At 40.2% G+C, this 19120-nt stretch overlaps 3 protein-coding genes across 4 annotated transcripts in view; all 3 read right to left on the reverse strand.

The window, feature by feature from the left end:
* The window catches only part of LOC131110655 (putative methyltransferase NSUN7), a 29861-nt gene extending 26700 nt beyond the window's left edge, over positions 1–3161 (reverse strand). Inside the window, exons 1-2 of the mRNA XM_058063942.1 lie at positions 2944–3161; positions 1464–1824 (exon numbers count right to left, since the gene is read on the reverse strand). Of these exons, the coding sequence (XP_057919925.1) occupies positions 1464–1824; positions 2944–3048 (466 nt within the window). The 5' untranslated portion in view covers positions 3049–3161. The remainder of the gene's footprint in view (positions 1–1463; positions 1825–2943) is intronic.
* Positions 3162–4524: 1363 nt separating this feature from the next.
* On the reverse strand, positions 4525–12801 carry LOC131110517 (neuronal acetylcholine receptor subunit alpha-9-II). 2 transcript variants are annotated; one of them, XM_058063716.1, is made up of 6 exons: positions 10772–12801; positions 10328–10473; positions 8810–8964; positions 8552–8732; positions 8032–8383; positions 4525–7122 (listed from the first exon to the last, which is right to left on the reverse strand). In XM_058063716.1, the coding sequence occupies exons 1-6, from the start codon at positions 10809–10811 to the stop codon at positions 6365–6367; spliced, it is 1632 nt and encodes a 543-aa protein (XP_057919699.1). In that variant the 5' UTR covers positions 10812–12801; the 3' UTR covers positions 4525–6364. The 2 variants fall into 2 exon arrangements, with proteins under 2 accessions (XP_057919699.1, XP_057919698.1); XM_058063715.1 differs by having other exon boundaries at positions 8810–8987; positions 10328–12801.
* Positions 12802–13495: 694 nt separating this feature from the next.
* On the reverse strand, positions 13496–18789 carry ube2ka (ubiquitin-conjugating enzyme E2Ka (UBC1 homolog, yeast)). The gene is made up of 7 exons (XM_058063717.1): positions 18399–18789; positions 17713–17806; positions 16543–16601; positions 16372–16454; positions 15527–15626; positions 14211–14339; positions 13496–14115 (listed from the first exon to the last, which is right to left on the reverse strand). The coding sequence occupies exons 1-7, from the start codon at positions 18459–18461 to the stop codon at positions 14041–14043; spliced, it is 603 nt and encodes a 200-aa protein (XP_057919700.1). The 5' UTR covers positions 18462–18789; the 3' UTR covers positions 13496–14040.
* Positions 18790–19120: the final 331 nt, after the last annotated feature.

Consider the following 19120-nt stretch of genomic DNA (forward strand, 5'->3'; position numbering starts at 1 on the left):
TATAAACAATATTTTTGTATGAATCATCTCCAGTTGACACGTTTCCACAGCAGGTGCCGCCTGTTGCTGTCCCCATCCACACCTGACTGATGACGACTGTGGTCAAATAAAACCTTCGGGTCCGGTCTTTGGCTGGTTTCCACGTCGTTCCACCTGACTGCAGATGAATCAAACGGGGAGCCGCCAAAACGAGATGACATCACGTCGTAAATCGGGTGTTATTATCACCAACTCTACGCTCTAAATGGCAACTCCGTCTTCGAGACGGAATATTTGCTGAGGTCGACGCCGCTGTAGCGAAGGACACAAGGGCTAAAAACAAAACAAAAAAAAACACTCTTCTTCTCTTTCATGCTCTAAATCCAAGCAGACACAAAGTCCAAAGAGTGTCTCCAGTCGCAGTACGGCAAACGCAGTCATGTGACCTTTTTTGGGAAGAGGAGGGGAAAGACGGAATGTTGCAGGGAAGGAAAGAATTGAAATCCTAACCAAAGACAAGGTCAGCTGTATTTCTACACATGGATGAGGTCAGGGATCAAGTGGACCTTAAAAACAACCAAGAGGTCATCAGGGTCAAGGTCAACTTGTACTTGAAGATAAGAGATGCCATCAAACATCAACATTAATGATTAGATGATCCTGAGCAGACACAAATACACTGGAACCTCAGTTAGCATGTTTTTTGGTTCATGTTTTTGGTTTGAGTACATTTCCAGTACAAAATAAGAAGCCAAAAAGTTACCACTTCCACACAAAATAGGAGGAGAACGTATTTATTCATTCATTTTCTACCGCGGGAGTTGTGGGGATGCTGGAGCCTATCCCAGCCGTCTTCGGGCAAGAGGCGGGGTACACCCTGGACTGGTGGCCAGCCAATCACAGGGCACATATAGACAAACAACCATTCACACTCACATTCATACCTATGGACAATTTGGAGTCCTAGCATGAACCTAGCATGTTTTTGGAATGTGGGAGGAAACCGGAGTACCCGGAAAAAACCCACGCATGCACGGGGAGAACATGCAAACTCCACACAGAGATGGCCGAGGGTGGGGAAAGACAAAATAAGAAGCCAAAAAGTTACCACTTCCACACAAAATAGGAGGAGAACTCATTCATTCATTCATTTTCTACCGCTTATCTTCACGAGGGTCGCGGGGGGTGCTGGAGCCTATCCCAGCTGTCTTCGGGCAAGAGGCGGGCGGGGTACACCCTGGACTGGTGGCCAGCCAATCACAGGGCACATATAGACAAACAACCATTCACACTCACATTCATACCTATGGACAATTTGGAGTGGCTAATTAACCTAGCATGTTTTTGGAATGTGGGAGGAAACCGGAGTACCGGAGTAACATTTTTTTTTTGGACCTGGTCTTTGTGGTCTTTTGGAAAATAATTCACAACAACAAAGCGTGGACTTACAAAATATGTATTTTACTATATTAAATTTTACTTACATTTGAGTGCATTGAAAGCCATTTCATAAGCAGGACGTCTTATTTCATCCTTGACGTGAGGAAGAAGAAGCCCCCTCTGGTTGCCGTACTTCACCAGTTGGCGGGACGCTGGCTTCTCCCGGTGGTGGTTCTGGAAGATGACTGACGCCAGCAAGTACACGCTGTCTGCAAATGCAGCATGACCTCGCATGGTGGTGAGGAGCTCCTCCTGTGGGGGCTGAGGGTCAACGTTGTCGGGGTGTGGGTCACACGGAGAACCGCGGTCCCCATCTTGGAGCGAAGTTTTCAATTTTGGGTGACGACAGTTACGCACATTGATGACTTTTTTCACAGTTTTCTCTTCTTGCGTTGGCTCAGACATCTGAAATGATAATAAAAAATAGCTTTGAAAAATAAATTTTACAATAAATTTTTAATATCAATGCATTATGAATTTTATCTAATTAAAAACTGTATAGGACTAAATATTACTTAAAAATATGCTGGTGTGGGGGCGGGGTTAGAACGTATTATATTTAAACTTTGAGACAAAATTATTGTAATCCCTCGTTTATCACTGTTAATTGGTTCTGCAGTTATGGCAAATGGCAAAAAACCTGCTTACAATCTCCTAAATTATTAATTATTACATTACATTACACATTACACATTACACATTACACATTACACATTACATTATTAAGCCATGAAGTAACACCTACATAGTAACCTTTACTATGTAACTCAATAAAGTATATAATCAGTGAAAATAAGTCATTTATTTTTTTAATTTTTTTTATAAATTAATTTTAATTTTAATTTTAATTTTAATTTTAATTTTAATTTTAATTTTAATTTTAATTTTAATTTTAATTTTAATTTTAATTTTAATTTTAATTTTAATTTTAATTTTAATTTTAATTTATTTTTATTTTTATTTTTATTTAAAATAAGTCATTTATTTAGTCTGGCGCTTCGGTGTCGGTCACTAATTACTGACACCTAGTGACCAATGTAGGATATTACATTCACAAGTTGAAAATATTTAATTTGTGCAAAAAAAACCCGTACAATTTGCTTAAATATGCATTTTTTTTACTGATGGGATCAAATTTTTCAAAACCGTGATAAAGCGAGGGAGCGCTGTTCGAACCGGGGTGTATAGAGTAACGACTGTAATCATACAGTACCGTAACTGTGGCACTTGCAGCGCAACCTAACTTGATTGTCTTCATTTAGCAACAAATCCGTTTCAAAATGAGCTGCAGCATCCCTGCAACTGTTCAAATAATCCCCATATCCTGCCACTGATTCTATTCAACACTCTTTTAAACAATTAAAAGCAAAGTTTGCCTTTCTAAATTGACGCGCCTCAATCTCCATGGCAACCGTCAGCCGATTTCAATGTCGGATCAGGAAGTCGTCAACCTCAAACTTTGCTTGTGTCCTAATGCAGTGAAGGGCTGCTGCGTTGTTAAAAGTAATGGCAAACATCACAAACCTTAATCAGATGCAGCAGATGGCGTCCACAAGCCATTTCCCAAACTTCCGGGAGGAAAAGAAGACGGATCGTTGCAGGGGCGCAGCTACGACATTTGGAGCCCATGTGACACAAAGCCTCCCCCCTCGTAAACAGCACACCAACTCGGCACTAAAGCTAATCCTTTGTGTAGCATCTGCCAGCACATAAAACAGTAAGAATACTACTTGTGCTACTATACTGAATATAATATTCATATTTAAAAATTTGAGGAAACAGTATCAGTGCTAACATTTGGTTTGTGCATCAGTGTGCGTGTTGTGTTGCATTGTGATGCATCACTGCCACAATACACGACACGCAGCTTCCTACACAGCCTGAGGGTGGTACTGTGGTACGGGATATGGCATTACAGCGCCCTCTGCCGTTCAGTAAAGGTAACTACATAAACAAACAGACGTGCTTTGAGCGATCAGTTTGCTATTTATAAAACGTGTTAAAATATTGCAAGCAAATATCCCTTTAAAAACATGTTTAAATAATAATTTTACTTCATGAAATACATTTTTAAAAGTTCGAAAAAAATTACAAAAATATGCATAAAAACTAGTATTTGTCGTAGTAGTAGTAAAAATAGACAAAATATGTAGATATTTTAAAATGTTTTATAATCCAATAAAACTTTATTTAAATTCTGACATTCAAACAAAACTAGGAAATGCATTTATTGCTCATATATAGGTTTTACATTACATTTTTCAAAAACAAAAATATGCATTAAAAACTAGTACTTGTAGTAGTAGAAGCAGTACATGTCAACATATTATTGGACATAAATAGCAAAAATAGAAAAAATATGTAAAGATGTTTTAAAATGTTTTATAATCTAATAAAACTTTCTTTAAATTCTGATATTCAAACTAAACCAGGAAGTGCATTTATTGCTCATATGCAGGTTTTACATTACATTTCTCAAAAAAAATTACAAAAATATGCATAAAAACTAGTACTTATGGTAGTAGTAGTAGTATTATTGGACATAAATAGCAAAAATATGTAAAGATATTTTAAAATGTTTTATAATCAAATAAAACTTTCTTTAAATTCTGATATTCAAACTAAACCAGGAAGTGCATTTTATTGCTCATATCCAGGTTTTACATTACATTTTTTGAAAAAAATTACAAAAATATGCATAAAAACTAGTACTTATGGTAGTAGTAGTAGTATTACTGGACATAAATAGCAAAAATAGAAAAAAAATATGTAAAAATATTTTAAAATGTTTTATAATCGAATAAAACTTTCTTTAAATTCTGATATTCAAACTAAACCAGGAAGTGCATTTTATTGCTCATATCCATGTTTTACATTACATTTATAAATTACATAAATAACATTTGTATCAATTATATGTATACAACTTATATTATTTTATATTGTTATTTTTATTATATTATTTTTTTATATTTTCTGTCCAAGAACAGTTGAATTTGAGTGACTGATTTGGTAAAAACATACTTTAAATAACTGACATTATTTGACATATGACATGATGTAATTGTGTATTAACACAACACTAATATTATTTTCCATCACTAGTTCATTGGGTTGTTGTGTTTTTTTTTGTGTGTGTCAGTGGAAGGGGGGCATGTCCACGGGAGAAGATGTCAGCCTGTGTGCGTGGTGGTCCATAATTGATGCTCGCTATTACCTTACATCCTCCAAAGAACAAAGCCCAGGCAGGGAATCAACAAAGCCAGATCATTAACAATTCACTGGGAGATTTCCAATAGGAGGGGGGTGGGGGGGTAATTCACCTAATCCTGAGTGTGTACTAACACCGCGTTTTGAGAGACGGCCGCGTCTGATTTCACTGCGGTGAATGAGGCGTGCTGTCTTCACTGGTCACGTTCTAACCGGACAGTAAAGCCTCTTATGTGTATTCAATGGTTACATGGTGAAGGAGCTGTAAATCGATGTCGGGCTTGAGAGGGACCTGGGACACTTCGATGCCGTATGAGAGTCACGGTGCAGAAATGTTGACAAAGACCGGGCCCTTTAATATTGATCTTACTGGTTTAAATAGACACATTTCAAAATAAAATCAAATAGATTATAATGACTTAAAAAGACTTTTAGGAATGGAATATTTTACAAGTGAAAGAAGGTTAATGCTAGGTTAATTGGCGACTCCGAATTGTCCATAGGTATGAATCTCGACCAAAGACAGCTGGGATAGGCTCCAGCGTGACCCTCATGAGGAAAAGCGGTAGAAAATGAATGAATGAATAATTGGTCTTTTAGGAATGGAATATTTTCACACACTATTATGGATATTTTCTACCATTTTCTTGCCTTTATTTACAAGTGAAAGGAATGTGTTGCTTCTCTGTTGTAGACAAGAATATCAAGAACACTGTGTAAAAATATTCCATTCCGAACAACAATATTCCATTCCTAACAAGGGCAAAGTCCACCCAGATAACTTGGTCTACCAGTTGTGAAATAATGCTAAGAGTCTCAAGTAAGTTTTACAATTTAATATCAAAAGGAGATACAAGCAATGACAATGCCAGCACTGGAGAGAACGTTTAGCCCAACCAACCAAAGTTCAGCAAGGTACGAGGTCAGGGAACTTCAAATTGTCCATAGGTATGAATCTTGCCCAAAGACAGCTGGGATAGGCTCCAGCGCGACCCTCGTGAGGAAAAGCGGTAGAAAATGAATGAATGAATAATTGGTATTTTAGGAATGGAATATTTTCCCACACTATTATGGATATTTTCTACAACTTGCCTTTATTTACAAGTGAAAGAAGGGCTTGGAATTGTGTTGCTTCTCTGTTGTAGACAAGAATATCCAGAACATGTGTAAAAATATTCCATTCCTAACAAGAATTTTCCATTCCCAACAAGGGCAAAGTTAAGATAACTTTCTTCCACCAGCTGTGAAATAAAAAATAAATAATAATAAATAAATAAAAAAAACAACAGTGTGCCTTTTGTTTTCAAGTGAATTGGAATGGAATATTTTCCCACAAGCCAAATTGGTGGCTTCTCCAATCTCCAAAAAGTGAAAGGTCTTGGAATTGTGTTATGTGTCTGTTGTAGATACAAATATCCAGAATAGAGTGGGGAATTGGAATGGAATATTTTCCCACAAGCCAGATTGGTGGACTGCTGGTTCTCCAATCTCCAAAAAGTGAAAGTTCTTGGAATTGTGTTGTGTCTGTTGTAGATACAAGTATCCAGAATAGAGTGGGGAATTGGAATGGAATATTTTCCCACAAGCCAGATTGGTGGACTGCTGGTTCTCCAATCTCCAAAAAGTGAAAGGTCTTGGAATTGTGTTATGTGTCTGTTGTAGATTCATATATCCAGAAGAGAGTGGGGAAATATTCCATTCCTAACACCTTGCTAAAAAGGCCGTTGCTAGCAGGTCACGGGGCCTTCCCAATGACAAGGATGCTCATGAGGAACACCATGATGAAGAAAATCCACATGAAGAACCTGTCCATCACTTTAGCAATCTTCTTCCACTCCGCCCCCTTAGCGCACGTGGCCCTCTGCTCTCGGAAACAATTGGCAATGTACTCGACATTACGCACCAGCTTGGGGTCACCGCCGGGGAGGCCGTTGTCATGACGACATAACACACATGGGCCAAATGTCACCATGGAGCCTGGGGCTGGGGGTTTTTTGTCCTCCAGGCAGCAGGGTGGATTTTTGTCGCCGGGGCAACACGGAACCTTCTGGTCTTCTTTACAGCGTTCCCCGGCCGAAAGCTTCCCATTGGAGCTTTCGTACTTCCCGAGTGGAAACGTGGACAAGAGACTCCTCTCCGCTCTGGTGAGGTGTTGCTCGGTTTTCATTCTGGGGTGGTGTTGCGGTTTAGGGGTCTGGGGTCCGGGGTTCTTATGGCCGTTTGCTTGACTATGGTGTGTGAGGTACTTGTGAGTGACAGGATCCTGGACCGGGTGAGCGGATGGAGAAGAGGACGTGGATGAGGAGGAGGAGGAGGCACAGTTCTCACCCACCTCATACACACAGAAGATCTTGGACATGTAGTCAATGATGAGGACCTTGGCCCAGTGGGGAACTGGTTTGGCCTCAGCGCCACAGAAGTGGATGTTCATGATGAAGATGGTGAGCGATGTGGAGGCCGTGACCATGGTCATCGTGGCGATGTAGTACTTGCCTGAGTAACACAGGTAAGAAGGTGTATCATTGGTGGATAGAACCAGCGATCAAACTGTATATGGAAAATACATCAATACCAGATTGCAATATTTGTATAACAGCTATTAAATAATCTTAAAAAAAAAAAGAAATAATTTATCATTTGAGGCGTATCGGGCTAGAATGATGAAAACTAATTTAAATTAGTTGAAAATTAAATTAAATTAAATTAAATTAAATTAAATTAAATTAAATTAAATTAAATTAAATTAAATTAAATTAAATTAAATTAAATTAAATTAAATTAAATTAAATTAAATTAAATTAAATTAAATTAAATTAAATTAAATTAAATTAAATTAAATTAAATTAAATTAAATTAAATTAAATTAAATTAAATTAAATTAAATTAAATTTGTGGCCCGGGGACCATTTGTGGCCTGTGGCACATTCTAAAAGTATCATTTCACAACAAAACGAAAAAGGGCTGCATGGTGGAGAAGGGGTTAGAGCTCAGGTCTCACAGCTAGGAGACCCGAGTTCAATTCCGGCCATCTCTGTGTGGAGTTTGCATGTTATTATTTATGTTATTTAATTTAATTTAATTTAATTTAATTTAATTTAATTTAATTTTTTACTAAACTATATTAGGAAAGCAGGAAGTGAACAAATGTAACAGTTACTGATTGTAAAAGTACCAGATGGAGGGGTAGGATTTAATAAGCTTTGCTTCTTCCTACTCCTTTTGGACATGTGGAACTGTGAACTGATTATGGGATGCATTCAATTGTAATCTGTTCAAATGAAATAAAACCATTACCATAAACAACAAGACATTAAACCATTACCATTACCATAAACAACAAGACATTCCTAAATATAGTACAGTGAACGTCAAACCCCAGACTGCGAGTGAGTCATCTCTCACCGATAAGAGGCACGCTCTCCGAGGGAGGCATACTCTCGGCCACCATGAGCTGAAACACAGTGAGAGCCAGAAGCACGGTGACCCCCAGGGAAACCTTCTCCCCGGAGTCTGCGGGCAGGTAGAATCCCAGGGGAGCCAAGAAGGAGATGAGGAAGCACGGCAGGAGGAGGTTGAAGATGTAGAAGGAGGAACGGCGCTGAAGGAGCACGGTGTAGGTGATGTCGGGGTAGGGGTCGGAGCAACAGCCGTACATGATGACGTTCTTGGTGGCCGGCATGCCGTGGCACTCCCACTCGACATTTTCCACAAAGTCGGACAGGTCGCCGCTGTCCATGCCCATAAAGATGTCCACCTGGAATTTTGCATAGTGGGAATTATGCTCTATAACAATATACTAAACTGCACAACAATGTAATAAGAAAATATATTTCCATGCTTTGTGCTGTCTCCTTGGGGCACAGAGGTCTGCTGCCCCACAAACAGAGAAAGGACAAGGAGAGTCGCCGATTAAACCTCATACCTGGTTTCCATTGTAGGTCCAGGATCCAAAAGTCAGGTTACATTGCTGGCTGTCAAAGGGGAAGTAGGACACATCCACCACGCAGGAGCTCTTGGTGATGGCGGGGGCGTCCCAAGTGATCTCGCCATTGTAGCGTAGCTTCACGTTGGTGTCCATGGGCCCAGACAACGCGTCGTCAGCTCTGGACAAGCGGAGTACTGCAGTTTAAGACTGATGTAATAGTTGCGTATGTACTGTATGAGTGACCTACGGGCGTACTTGTTATAGAGGACGAGGTCGGGCCTCCATACGAGGTTGCTGGGGATGTGAATGATCTCCAGGCCGTCGTAGTCCTCTTTATTCCACTTCAGGTATGCGTCATGCCATCTCTGTCTTATCCACAGGTAGGCCACCAACACCTGGTTCCTCTCATCCTGCACGCACACACAGCAGTAATCTACAAAGTGGAATTAGTCAATTGTGCAGGTAGTACCTGCACAAACAGCTTTACTGTTGTTCTGTTGCCATGGCGACCATGTTGACAAACATGTACGTCATTTGACAAGGTGAGGGTCGCATACTGAAACATGGAAAGATGCAAGAGCCGCTTTAATAAGATATACTAAAAAGTTATAGTTGAACAATAACTGCATCTCAGCTTTGTGATATGAGAGAAAAAGCACATTATTAGTATCAACTAATTTTAAAAATATATTTTTTTTTCTTAAAATTAATTGTAAAATTACTGCTGATTTTTATGTTTTTTTTAATTTTTTTCCGTTTTTTTAGTTTTCTTTCATTCATTCATTTTCTACCGAGGGTGGAATTGAATTCGGGTCTCCTAGCTGTGAGGCCTGAGCGCTAACCACTTAACCACCATGCAGCCATTTAGTTTTCTTCATTCATTCATTCGTTCATTCATTCATTAAATACACATATAGGCAAACAACCATTCACACTCACATTCATACCTATGGACAATTTGGAGTCGCTAATTAACCTAGCATGTTTTTGGAATGTGGGAGGAAACCGGAGTACCCGGAGAAAACCCACGCATGCACGGGGAGAACATGCAAACTCCACACAGAGATGGCAGAGGGTGGGGAAAGACAAAATAAGAAGGCAAAAAGTTACCACTTCCACACAAAATAGGAGAACTCATTCATTTTCTACCGCTTTTCCTCACGAGGGTCGCGGGGGGTGCTGGAGCCTATCCCAGCTGTCTTCTGGTCGAGAGGCGGGGCACACCCTGGACTGGTGGCCAGCCAATCACAGGGCACATATAGACAAACAACCATTCACACTCACATTCATACCTATGGACAATTTGGAGTCGCTAATTAACCTAGCATGTTTTTGGAATGTGGGAGGAAACCGAAGAAAACATGCAAACGCCACACAGAGATGACCGGAATTGAACTTGGGTCTCCTAGCTGTGAGGCCTGAGCGCTAACCACTTCACCACTGTGCAGCCCTTTTAGTTTTCTTGTGAAATTATATTTTTACAGTGCCACAGGCCACTTTTTGGACACCACTGTCATATCAGGTGAATTGTGGAAGCACTTCAGGTGACACTAAGACGTCTCCAGCTATCAGTCTTCCCTGCACGTATTTATAGCAGGCATGCCCCATAAACAAGTGCAGACTGACACAGCAACCTGATCGGCAACCTGATCCAGCTCCGTAACAGAAGGCCCCCGGTCTGCACTTTAAGAGGCGTGCTTCACATTCAATGACAATACTGCAACTTTAAAGTAAATTCGAACATTTGTAATAAATTTGGGAGAAAAGACTCACCATATCTTTGATCTGAGAGAGCGTGATCTGCAAAGTGACGTTGAGTGCTCGGTCCGTGTCCTCCACGGGTCGAAGGGCGCTGGAGTAGTTCTCCATCAAATCGCTGAGGAGCTTGTGGGCATAGCGACCCTGCGCTGAGTGGACCACTGCAGGTACAAACAAAAAGGTTATATTTCATTTTATTCACCTGTTGGACAAAATACCTGCACACCTCAAAATATTAACACAGTACTTCAAATAGCAAGTATTATTTTATGTAGAATAGTTTCAGTACAAACCCAAAGTCTGTTAACTGTACTAAGAGGGAAATATGGTGACATCACACATGCAACAGGGAAATTGAGCAACAAGAAGAAGCAATAACTATGCACAAAAATAAGTACAAGTACACAATTCCAGTCAATTCTAAAGAGGAAATAGTTGTAATTTTTTTATTTTTTTTACCTGAAGGAAGCAGCATAGCCAGACAGAGTATTCGCATCATCTTGACCAAATGGTATAGAGAAGAAGAACCGACAAGTAACCTTGTGGCCTACATGATTCCTCACATGAAGATGCCACAGTCCTCAAGATGGACCTCAAGTTGGGAGTGCACTGCAGCGGAGGAAGCGGGTCCGACAACACACGCAATGAAACTCGGGCTATCACATAACTCCGGGAAACAGGATGCCCACGGGTGCCTGCCTCGCCGCACATGACTGACTCACCCGGTCCGTTGGCATCATGACACTTTTTAGGAAACATGGACGATTTATGCTAGCTCGGCATTTTCAAACCTGATTGGATGTTCATAGATGCATTCAATGAGGCAGATTCTGTGGGAAAAAGTCTTGTTTTGTACTTAAAATGGGGACACATTTTATATATTTACTGAAAATCTCAAGTCAAGTCATTAAAGTAAAGTCTGAGTCGAGTCATTTATGTGATTCATTTCTGACCGAGTTAAAGCTGCATGACTCAAATCCACACCTTGTTTCCTCTAACACGTACAAAACTTCGACCACTTTTCACACCAGTGGGGGGCCCAGAGTGGAGGAATAATTAAGAGTATGTCCTTAATTAGCTTCAGGGCGGGAACATGATACTCAAATTGCTATTAGTATGTTACAAAACCTCAAAAATAATAAGACATATTGTTAACCCTTTATAGGGCAATTTAAAAATTAAATCATTGAGTTACCATATATGGTTACTTTCCCTTTAAAGGGTTAAACTACAAATGTAAGTCATTAAATGGAAAGGTACTGGAAAAGTTAGCAACATAGCAACATTCATTCATTTACATTCAACAAAAGTGCAGGAGCCTATCCCAGTCTTCAGGCGAGAGGCGGGGTACACTCTGGACTGGTGGCCAGCCAATCACAGGGCACATATAGACAAACAACCATTCACACTCACATTCATACCTATGGACAATTTGGAGTCGCTAATTAACCTAGCATGTTTTTGGAACGTGGGAGGAAACTGGAGTACCCGGAGAAAACCCACGCATGCACAGGGAGAACATGCAAACTCCACACAGAGATGGCCGAGGGTGGAATTGAACCCTGGGCTCCTAGCTGTGAGGTCTGCGCGCTAACCACTCGACCGCCGTGCCGCCCAAGTTAGCAAACATATCTGAGGAAAAAAAATAACATGTTGAGTTGCTACAAAATAAAGGCGATTGTAGTGGTAGGTTACCGGGACATAATTCCCCCCCGGAATGATCGATAGGGGAGGGGTTGCCACCTGGAGGGAGGGGGGTTTTCCGCTTCCTGTTGTGGTTGAGAGACGTGTCTTTCATGTCTTTACGTAGCAAAGAGTGTTAAGTTAATGTTTGCAAGAAAAATAAAGTTTTCCAAATTCGACACTTTTCAAGATCTAAATTATTTTTAAATCAGCTTCAAAATGATTTAATACATTCCTGAATTGAGAGTGAAAAAAATGTGCAGGTGTACCTAATGAAGTGTCTGGGGAAGTGCATCCAAGAGGGAAGGGGGGAGAGTCTCTGGAGATGCAAAGAAATTGGGTCAGTTTCAAAGAACAAATTCACCTTCTAGTTGTTGTCAATGGGGGGGGGGGTACTTTCGTGGATTAAAATGTGCTGACTTTTGCACTTAATGCCTGGTAAGACGTGATAAGTCGCGTGTTCCGTTATGGGAAATTGCGTAGCTTTAAATAAAGTCCATTGGTTTTGCTGGAGAGCATCAAACACGCACAACAGGCTAGTCGGCACGCCATCTGTTACCCCGTTCATTATAGTCACAAGCCTCAGTGCGTGTAAGGTGATCTGTATTTTATGATACATGATTATAACCCTTCCTTATTCCCCCTGCTCTGAATGCGCTAAAAATAAGCTCACGCCGCAGGGCCAATGAACAACAATGGCAGAGGAGCTCAAGTGTGCGGTATCACTGTATAATCCATTTAGCGCTTCTTCGCATGCTAATTCTTCATTTTAGTGCGTTTCACTACTTCTTATAGGACGGGAACGCCATTCCCTCTTGGCTACGTTTCTATTGCTCCAGATAATTTAGGATCTCAACTTAGTTTTTATTCAAATATCCGCATATTGCATGAGATATAAGTTACAGTACCGAGTTGGTGTGTGTTATGGAATCCAACAAAGAGAACACACACAAAAGAGCAAGAATAAATGAATTTACACAGACTTTATCTTTATTTACAGATGAATCTTTTGACATATTTATCTGTTGGCGTTGTCAAGGTGATGCAATACTTTTGACTCTTTTTTTTGTTTTTACTTTGGAGGTTGCGTTTAATGTGTTGTCTTTGTATTTTTCTTTTTTTTTCCATTCTAAAAACAAGAATCCAAATATATTCCTGTAGGCAGCCAAACCCAAATAAAAGGTTTCTCCTTTTTTTTTTAAAAAATAAAAATGTGTTGAGAAGAGACAGGTGAGTTTGATAGAAGTAATGTAACAGGTGGGGAGGATGTCGGACAGAGGAATCGAGTAATTACACTGTGTATGTAATGTAGTGTGATGGCGAACCCGGGTTGGAACGTGATCGGAAATGAAGCGGTGTGGGAATAAGCCTTGTCCACGTCTGTCGGAATTTACTTCCATATGCCCTGCCTTCTTTCTCAATTTAAATGATGAAATCTAATGTGGGGAAATTTATTTACACCAAGCTACCCACGGTAATCACATTACTGCCGTGTGATAATTATGTGGGTAGTCTTGTGGGGGGGCAGGGGGGGATAATTAAAATTAAATTTGCCTTTTTATTCAGGTGTGTGGAAACCAAATCACGGCAAGTCTTAATTGAATGGCTTCACACTTTCCTACAAAAAAAAAGTGTTCCAAACTAAAAGTCCATGTACTGCATAGGTGGGGGTGAGGTGCTGACTGAGCTGGGTGCCTGCCGTACATGGCGATGTCGGTCGTGGGTGGGCGTATTTAAGTGGTCCGACGTCATGATTTGTAGCACTGAGCGGAATGTTGAATGACCTTTTTCGGGGGGGGAACCGGGGGATGCACGCTCGCTCACCGAGCAAAGTGATTGTGGAGTGTGGCACAGCAGAGGCAATGAACGCGGGGGAAGAGGGGAAGTGCGGGGGCGGAGTCCACTGTGAAACAGAAGGTGCGGTGCGGGGAAGAGACGCCAAAAGACGGCGGGAATATGGAGGAGGCTGTACGAGAGCGGTTGAGAGGTGGGGGTGAGGCGGGGGATGAGAAAATGAGGAAAGATGTAAAAGTTGTCGTCAAGATTCAGTTACTGAGCAGTAGCTCTGTCGCTGTCTCCACGTCCCAGGATTTCGACGACAAGGCCACTATTACTGCATTCTGTGAAGAAAACAAACATGGGATATATCGGGTAGAAATGAGCAGCGGGAAGACGCGGCGAGGGTGAACCGAAGGTCACCTTGAGAGCGACTTACTTTCTCAAAGCCCATGGCACAGAGTTTGTCTATTTTGCGTGTGTACTCCAGACTGGAGACGGGAGCGCCAGCGTAGACGTGAGACCAAAGTCTCGCCGTCTGTTTGAACATCTCTGGGTTCTGCTTGAACTGTGGAGCAAATACACGTTTAAATTCATTCATTAAAAGACACTACCTGCAAAACACTTGGATATGAGGTACATTATTTAAAAAAAATAATAATAATAATTGGAAAGCAGGAAGTGAACAAATGTAACAGTTACTGATCGTAAAAGTACCAGATGGAGGGGTAGGATTTAATAAGCTTTGCTTCTTCCTACTCCTTTTGGACATGTGGAACTGTGAACTGATTATGTGACAAAAATAAAATAATAATAAATAAATAAAAAAACCTTAAACTATATTAGGAAAGCAGGAAGTGAACAAATGTAACAGTTACTGATCGTAAAAGTACCAGATGGAGGGGTAGGATTTAATAAGCTTTGCTTCTTCCTACTCCTTTTGGATATGTGGAACTGGGAACCGATTATGTGACAAAAATAAAATAACAATAATAAATAAAAAAAAACTTAAACTATATTGGGAAAGCAGGAAGTGAACAAATGTAACAGTTACTCATTGTAAAAGTACCAGATGGAGGGGTAGGATTTAATAAACTTTGCTTCTTCCTACTCCTTTTGGACATGTGGAACTGTGAACTGATTATGTGATGCATTCAATGGTAATCTGATGCATGTTCAAATGAAATAAAACCATTACCATGTGATGTATTTCAATGTAACATTATAAGCATGCCTGAAACAAACTTAACTAAACCAAAAAATAGTGTTATTATATGTTACAGCAAAATGTAAAGCAAATAAATGTGCTTTACCCGATATGCTAACCAAGTCAAATGCAAACCTTGAACGAGTTTATGTTTGTTTTTATTTTTAAAGTATGCCTGGGGCCAAAAAAAAACAACAAGCCATGAAAATGAATGGCCTGTGGCGAGGACTCTCTGCGCCCTTGATTTGGACAAAAAGGTTGCCACAACACCGACTGCATACACTTGGAACTTATTTATGTCAAGGTTGATCCTTTTTAATGATCTCATTTCATGTGGAACATCTGAATGTTCAGTTTGATGCTCAACTCTGACGCCATGCTTGGATGTTTATATTTGTATATAAACGTTAGGCCACTTTGGGCGTGATGGATGATTAAGGCTGAAATTAATATGTCTAATATCAAGTCTTTATGGGATCCAACTCCGCTAAATCCCTTAGAAATACACATCCGAGCAACACACTATCCAGACATTGGTGCACACCCACCTGATTGGCTACCACGGCGTCCTGTGGATCATCTGGCTCTGCAGCTGCCAATAAAGCTTGTAGTGACAAAAGGACTGTCCTCAGCGTCATGGCCGCCGCCCTGACAGACACATACATCGCATTGTTTACATCAACACAATACATTTGCTGGCAGGTATGGACACGTTTTGTCTTGCTTGTCCCAAAAATATCACTTGAGGCAGGGGTCCCCAACCACCGGGCCAGGTAAACTTTGAGGGACATTGATTACATTTCTTTTTTAAGTAAAATATACACTTAAAAAACTATATTAAATATTATACTATAAAAAATATTACATTGAATATTATTTAAATGCATACACAGTTTGGAAATATGAGCCATTAATTTATTTAAAAAAATATATACAGTTAAAAATCCCAGTTTTAGCACGTTTATGTTGTTTTGTTTCATTGAGTAACGATGATCGATGGCCCGTCCCACATTCTTCGACTGTCCTTGAACGCACCAGAGATGCGTCCATATGCTAACGTTCTCCCGCTGCACAGATGAGACTACTAGAGTAGTCTTCGCCCCGTTTGTCTTTCACCTCATATTTGGTCCCAAATGCTGATACTATGTTGGAATGCATAAAGGTAAAGTCTGATGACATTAGCGCGTGCTAATGTGTGCATTTGTTTCCTGCACGCCATCGAGTTAATTCATGCAAGCACGCTGCTTGCTGTTAACACACATTATGACAGTCTGTAAAAAAAAAAAAAAAATTAAAATAAAAAACGCTGGGCTTTTAAGCGCATTCACTTAAAATAAATCAAAGTCTTTGTTATCTTAAAAATGTGTAACACAGTCGAGAAAAAGTTACTCACCACTGGTCTTTGAGAATGTCCAAACATATTGCACCTGTGACCGAACTTATGTTGGGATGCCAGATCTTTGTGATAAACCGCACCTGAGCGACAAGGGGGAGGGGGGAAAATTAAAGTTACACGGGATGTCCAACACTCATGAATAATGAACGACACCAGTGGATATTTTACCTTAGGTGGATTGAAAGGATATGTCTCTGGAATTTTTATTTCTAGTTGATATCTACCTCCTGTAAGAAAAAAACAATCATCATTAAGTCAGATGATTATGGTATTGATGTAAAAAAAAAAGCCAGGTCAGGATATAGGAGCTTGTTACCACTGCAAAGCATAAGCACAGGTGAGGAGGTTGTGGTAATGGTAATGATAATGGTTTAATTTCATTTGAACATGCATCAGATTACAATTGAATGCATCACATAAATCAATTCACAGTTCCACATGTCCAAAAGGAGTAGGAAGAAGCAAAGCTTATTAAATCCTAACCCTCCATCTGGTACTTTTACAATCAGTAACTGTTACATTTGTTCACTTCCTGCTTTCCATAATACAGTTTTAAGTTTTTTTTTTGGTTTTTTTCATGCTTTTACGAATGTGGATTCATGGGTGTCACAGTTTTTAATGAAAACAAGCGTTCCCTCCAATGATATTGAACATTTCGTATGGTTAGTGTTCAAACTTTTTTGTTATGATATGCATAACATCAAAGGATGGATTCTGAAATCAAAGGTGTGTGTGTGTGTGCAGACTTAAATGCATGTTTTCCTTACAAAAAATGTATTTAATTTTATAGTGTTTTTACTTATTTGTTATATATTTTATTTATTTTTCAAATTATTTATGAGTTACTTTAATTGAATCTTCATTTTTTTATATATATAGCTTCAAATGACCATGCAAGTGAACTCAGGATAACTGTTGCTGCAGTTGAGCGCTATGAAAAGATACCTGTAAGATTACAGGTGTTGGAATACCTTTTATATCCATACATGACAGAAAGAAAGTCATTTGAAGTATTCCCAGTGCTTGGAATTGTGAACATTTGGGAAAAGTTATTGTGGAGGAGCAATTGCGTTACTGTCTGCTATGTGTGCAGCATTTGTGATGAAAGCCGTTGACCCGAAATGTCATTTAACATAAACGTCCATGTGTTTCTGGAACTCGCCGCACGGAGAGCCATTCATGAACATTCAGAGCTTTCATAAACACAGAGGGGCCGCTTTAAAGTTGTTATTTTGTGAGGTCGCTGCAAGGATGAAGTTAATGGCTGCAACGGGCAAGAGTGCTATTGGATATTAAGCATTGATGTTTAAAGCAAGGAGTCTCCAGAGGCCCTCTCACCTTCATATGGTGTGTCAGGTGGCCCTGCTATCTCCCCTTTAAGTTCTGTGAAGTTCTCGTTTACCAGATCCACCTTAATCTGGTTTCTGCTTGTCTGGAATGATGGAGGGGAAAAGCAAAAAAAAAAAGCGTGTTAACGTGAGCAAAGAGGACAGACTGCAAAGTGTTAATTGAGCTTGCTGTCAAGCACAAACCTGCCTATGCAGCATAAACTGACACCCCCCCACCCCAACAACACTACCACCGGATAGAGCTTTACACTAAGTTATCCCAAACTTCCATAGAAACTTACAGGTTGAACGAAACAAAAACTATACACTGAGTGAATCAATGACATGACTTTCACAAGCTATCTTTGATGGCTAACTCGGCTAGCATAGTTACCGTACGCTAGCATGAAATCCCCGCACGCAATATGAAATAATAATTGGCTCTTCATTTGAAATGTGCTTATACGAGAGGTTAGAACTACTAGTAAATATTAACCGTGACTAATATTATGAGCTGGAAGCTATGTGATGCAATTAGTGAAGCTGAATGACGGCGCTGCCTCGGCTAGCTAAAGCTAGCTACATGGAGGTTAGCAAGCTGACAGCTGAAGCCAGCGACGCGTCACTGGCGTTTTTTTAGCCCCACCGAGGACAAAGAAAAGCGGCAATATCCCGACAGCAAACACGGAGACTGACCTCTTCGCTTTTGAGCACCTCCTTGAATTCCCGTTTTATCCTCTGAACTGCGATGTTCGCCATGATTTTTTTCCCCCCGAGTTCCTGTGCCGTTTGGGGCCTCCTCGCCGCTAGTTCTGTCCCGGCCTGACGAACGTTAGCTAGCCTGTTGTGCCCACACAGGAGCCGCTTTTAGGTAACAACCTCCAAAATAACCGCCGTTGTGTTGTTCACCCGGAGCGCCGTCAGTTCCGCTCAGCAGCGTAGCCTCGTTAAGTTAGTGGAACTGCGTCTATATGTGTGCTATCATCAAATGTGGAAGAGTAGGAAGGTTGGAGGCAATGAAAACATTTTAATGGCAAACTGCATCAAGTCTGGTTGAGAGGAGCCATGTGACCCGCACTGGCATCCTCAGCGCCTCCTGCTATTGGTTAATTACTGCGTGACGTACATTATTATGATTATTTTCATTGGTCTTCTTACCATTAAGGAATGAGATTTGTTGTAGTTCTTCAGCATTATATCGAAAATACTTTTTAATTAATATACATCAATAACATATTCGCAATATTAGGTTTTCAATTGCAAATGTGCACAGTATATCTATCTTAATCTTAGGCATATCTTATACTGTGTGTGTGCATATATATATACAGTAGCCAATCACATGACTTATGTATAGACAATTTAGAGACTCCAATTAGCCTAACATGCTTGTTTTTATTATGAACATGGAGAAAAGC

Source organism: Doryrhamphus excisus, chromosome 23 (genome assembly GCF_030265055.1).
Source record: "Doryrhamphus excisus isolate RoL2022-K1 chromosome 23, RoL_Dexc_1.0, whole genome shotgun sequence".
NCBI classification, from domain to species: domain Eukaryota; kingdom Metazoa; phylum Chordata; class Actinopteri; order Syngnathiformes; family Syngnathidae; genus Doryrhamphus; species Doryrhamphus excisus.

Bases quoted from the DNA above. Each gene is read 5' to 3' on its own strand.
- LOC131110517 (XM_058063715.1), bottom strand. From the start codon at position 10,505: ATGAAATATAACCTTTTTGTTTGTACCTGCAGTGGTCCACTCAGCGCA. The intron at 8,733-8,809 runs GTACGCCCGTAG...CCGCTTGTCCAG, and splicing joins GACCTCGTCCTCTATAACAA to AGCTGACGACGCGTTGTCTG. The intron at 8,384-8,551 runs GTATGAGGTTTA...GCAAAATTCCAG, and splicing joins GGACCTACAATGGAAACCAG to GTGGACATCTTTATGGGCAT.
- ube2ka (XM_058063717.1), bottom strand. From the start codon at position 18,461: ATGGCGAACATCGCAGTTCAGAGGATAAAACGGGAATTCAAGGAGGTG. The intron at 16,455-16,542 runs GTAAAATATCCA...CTTGTCGCTCAG, and splicing joins ATCCTTTCAATCCACCTAAG to GTGCGGTTTATCACAAAGAT. The intron at 14,340-15,526 runs GTGGGTGTGCAC...TTTGCTCCACAG, and splicing joins ACGCCGTGGTAGCCAATCAG to TTCAAGCAGAACCCAGAGAT.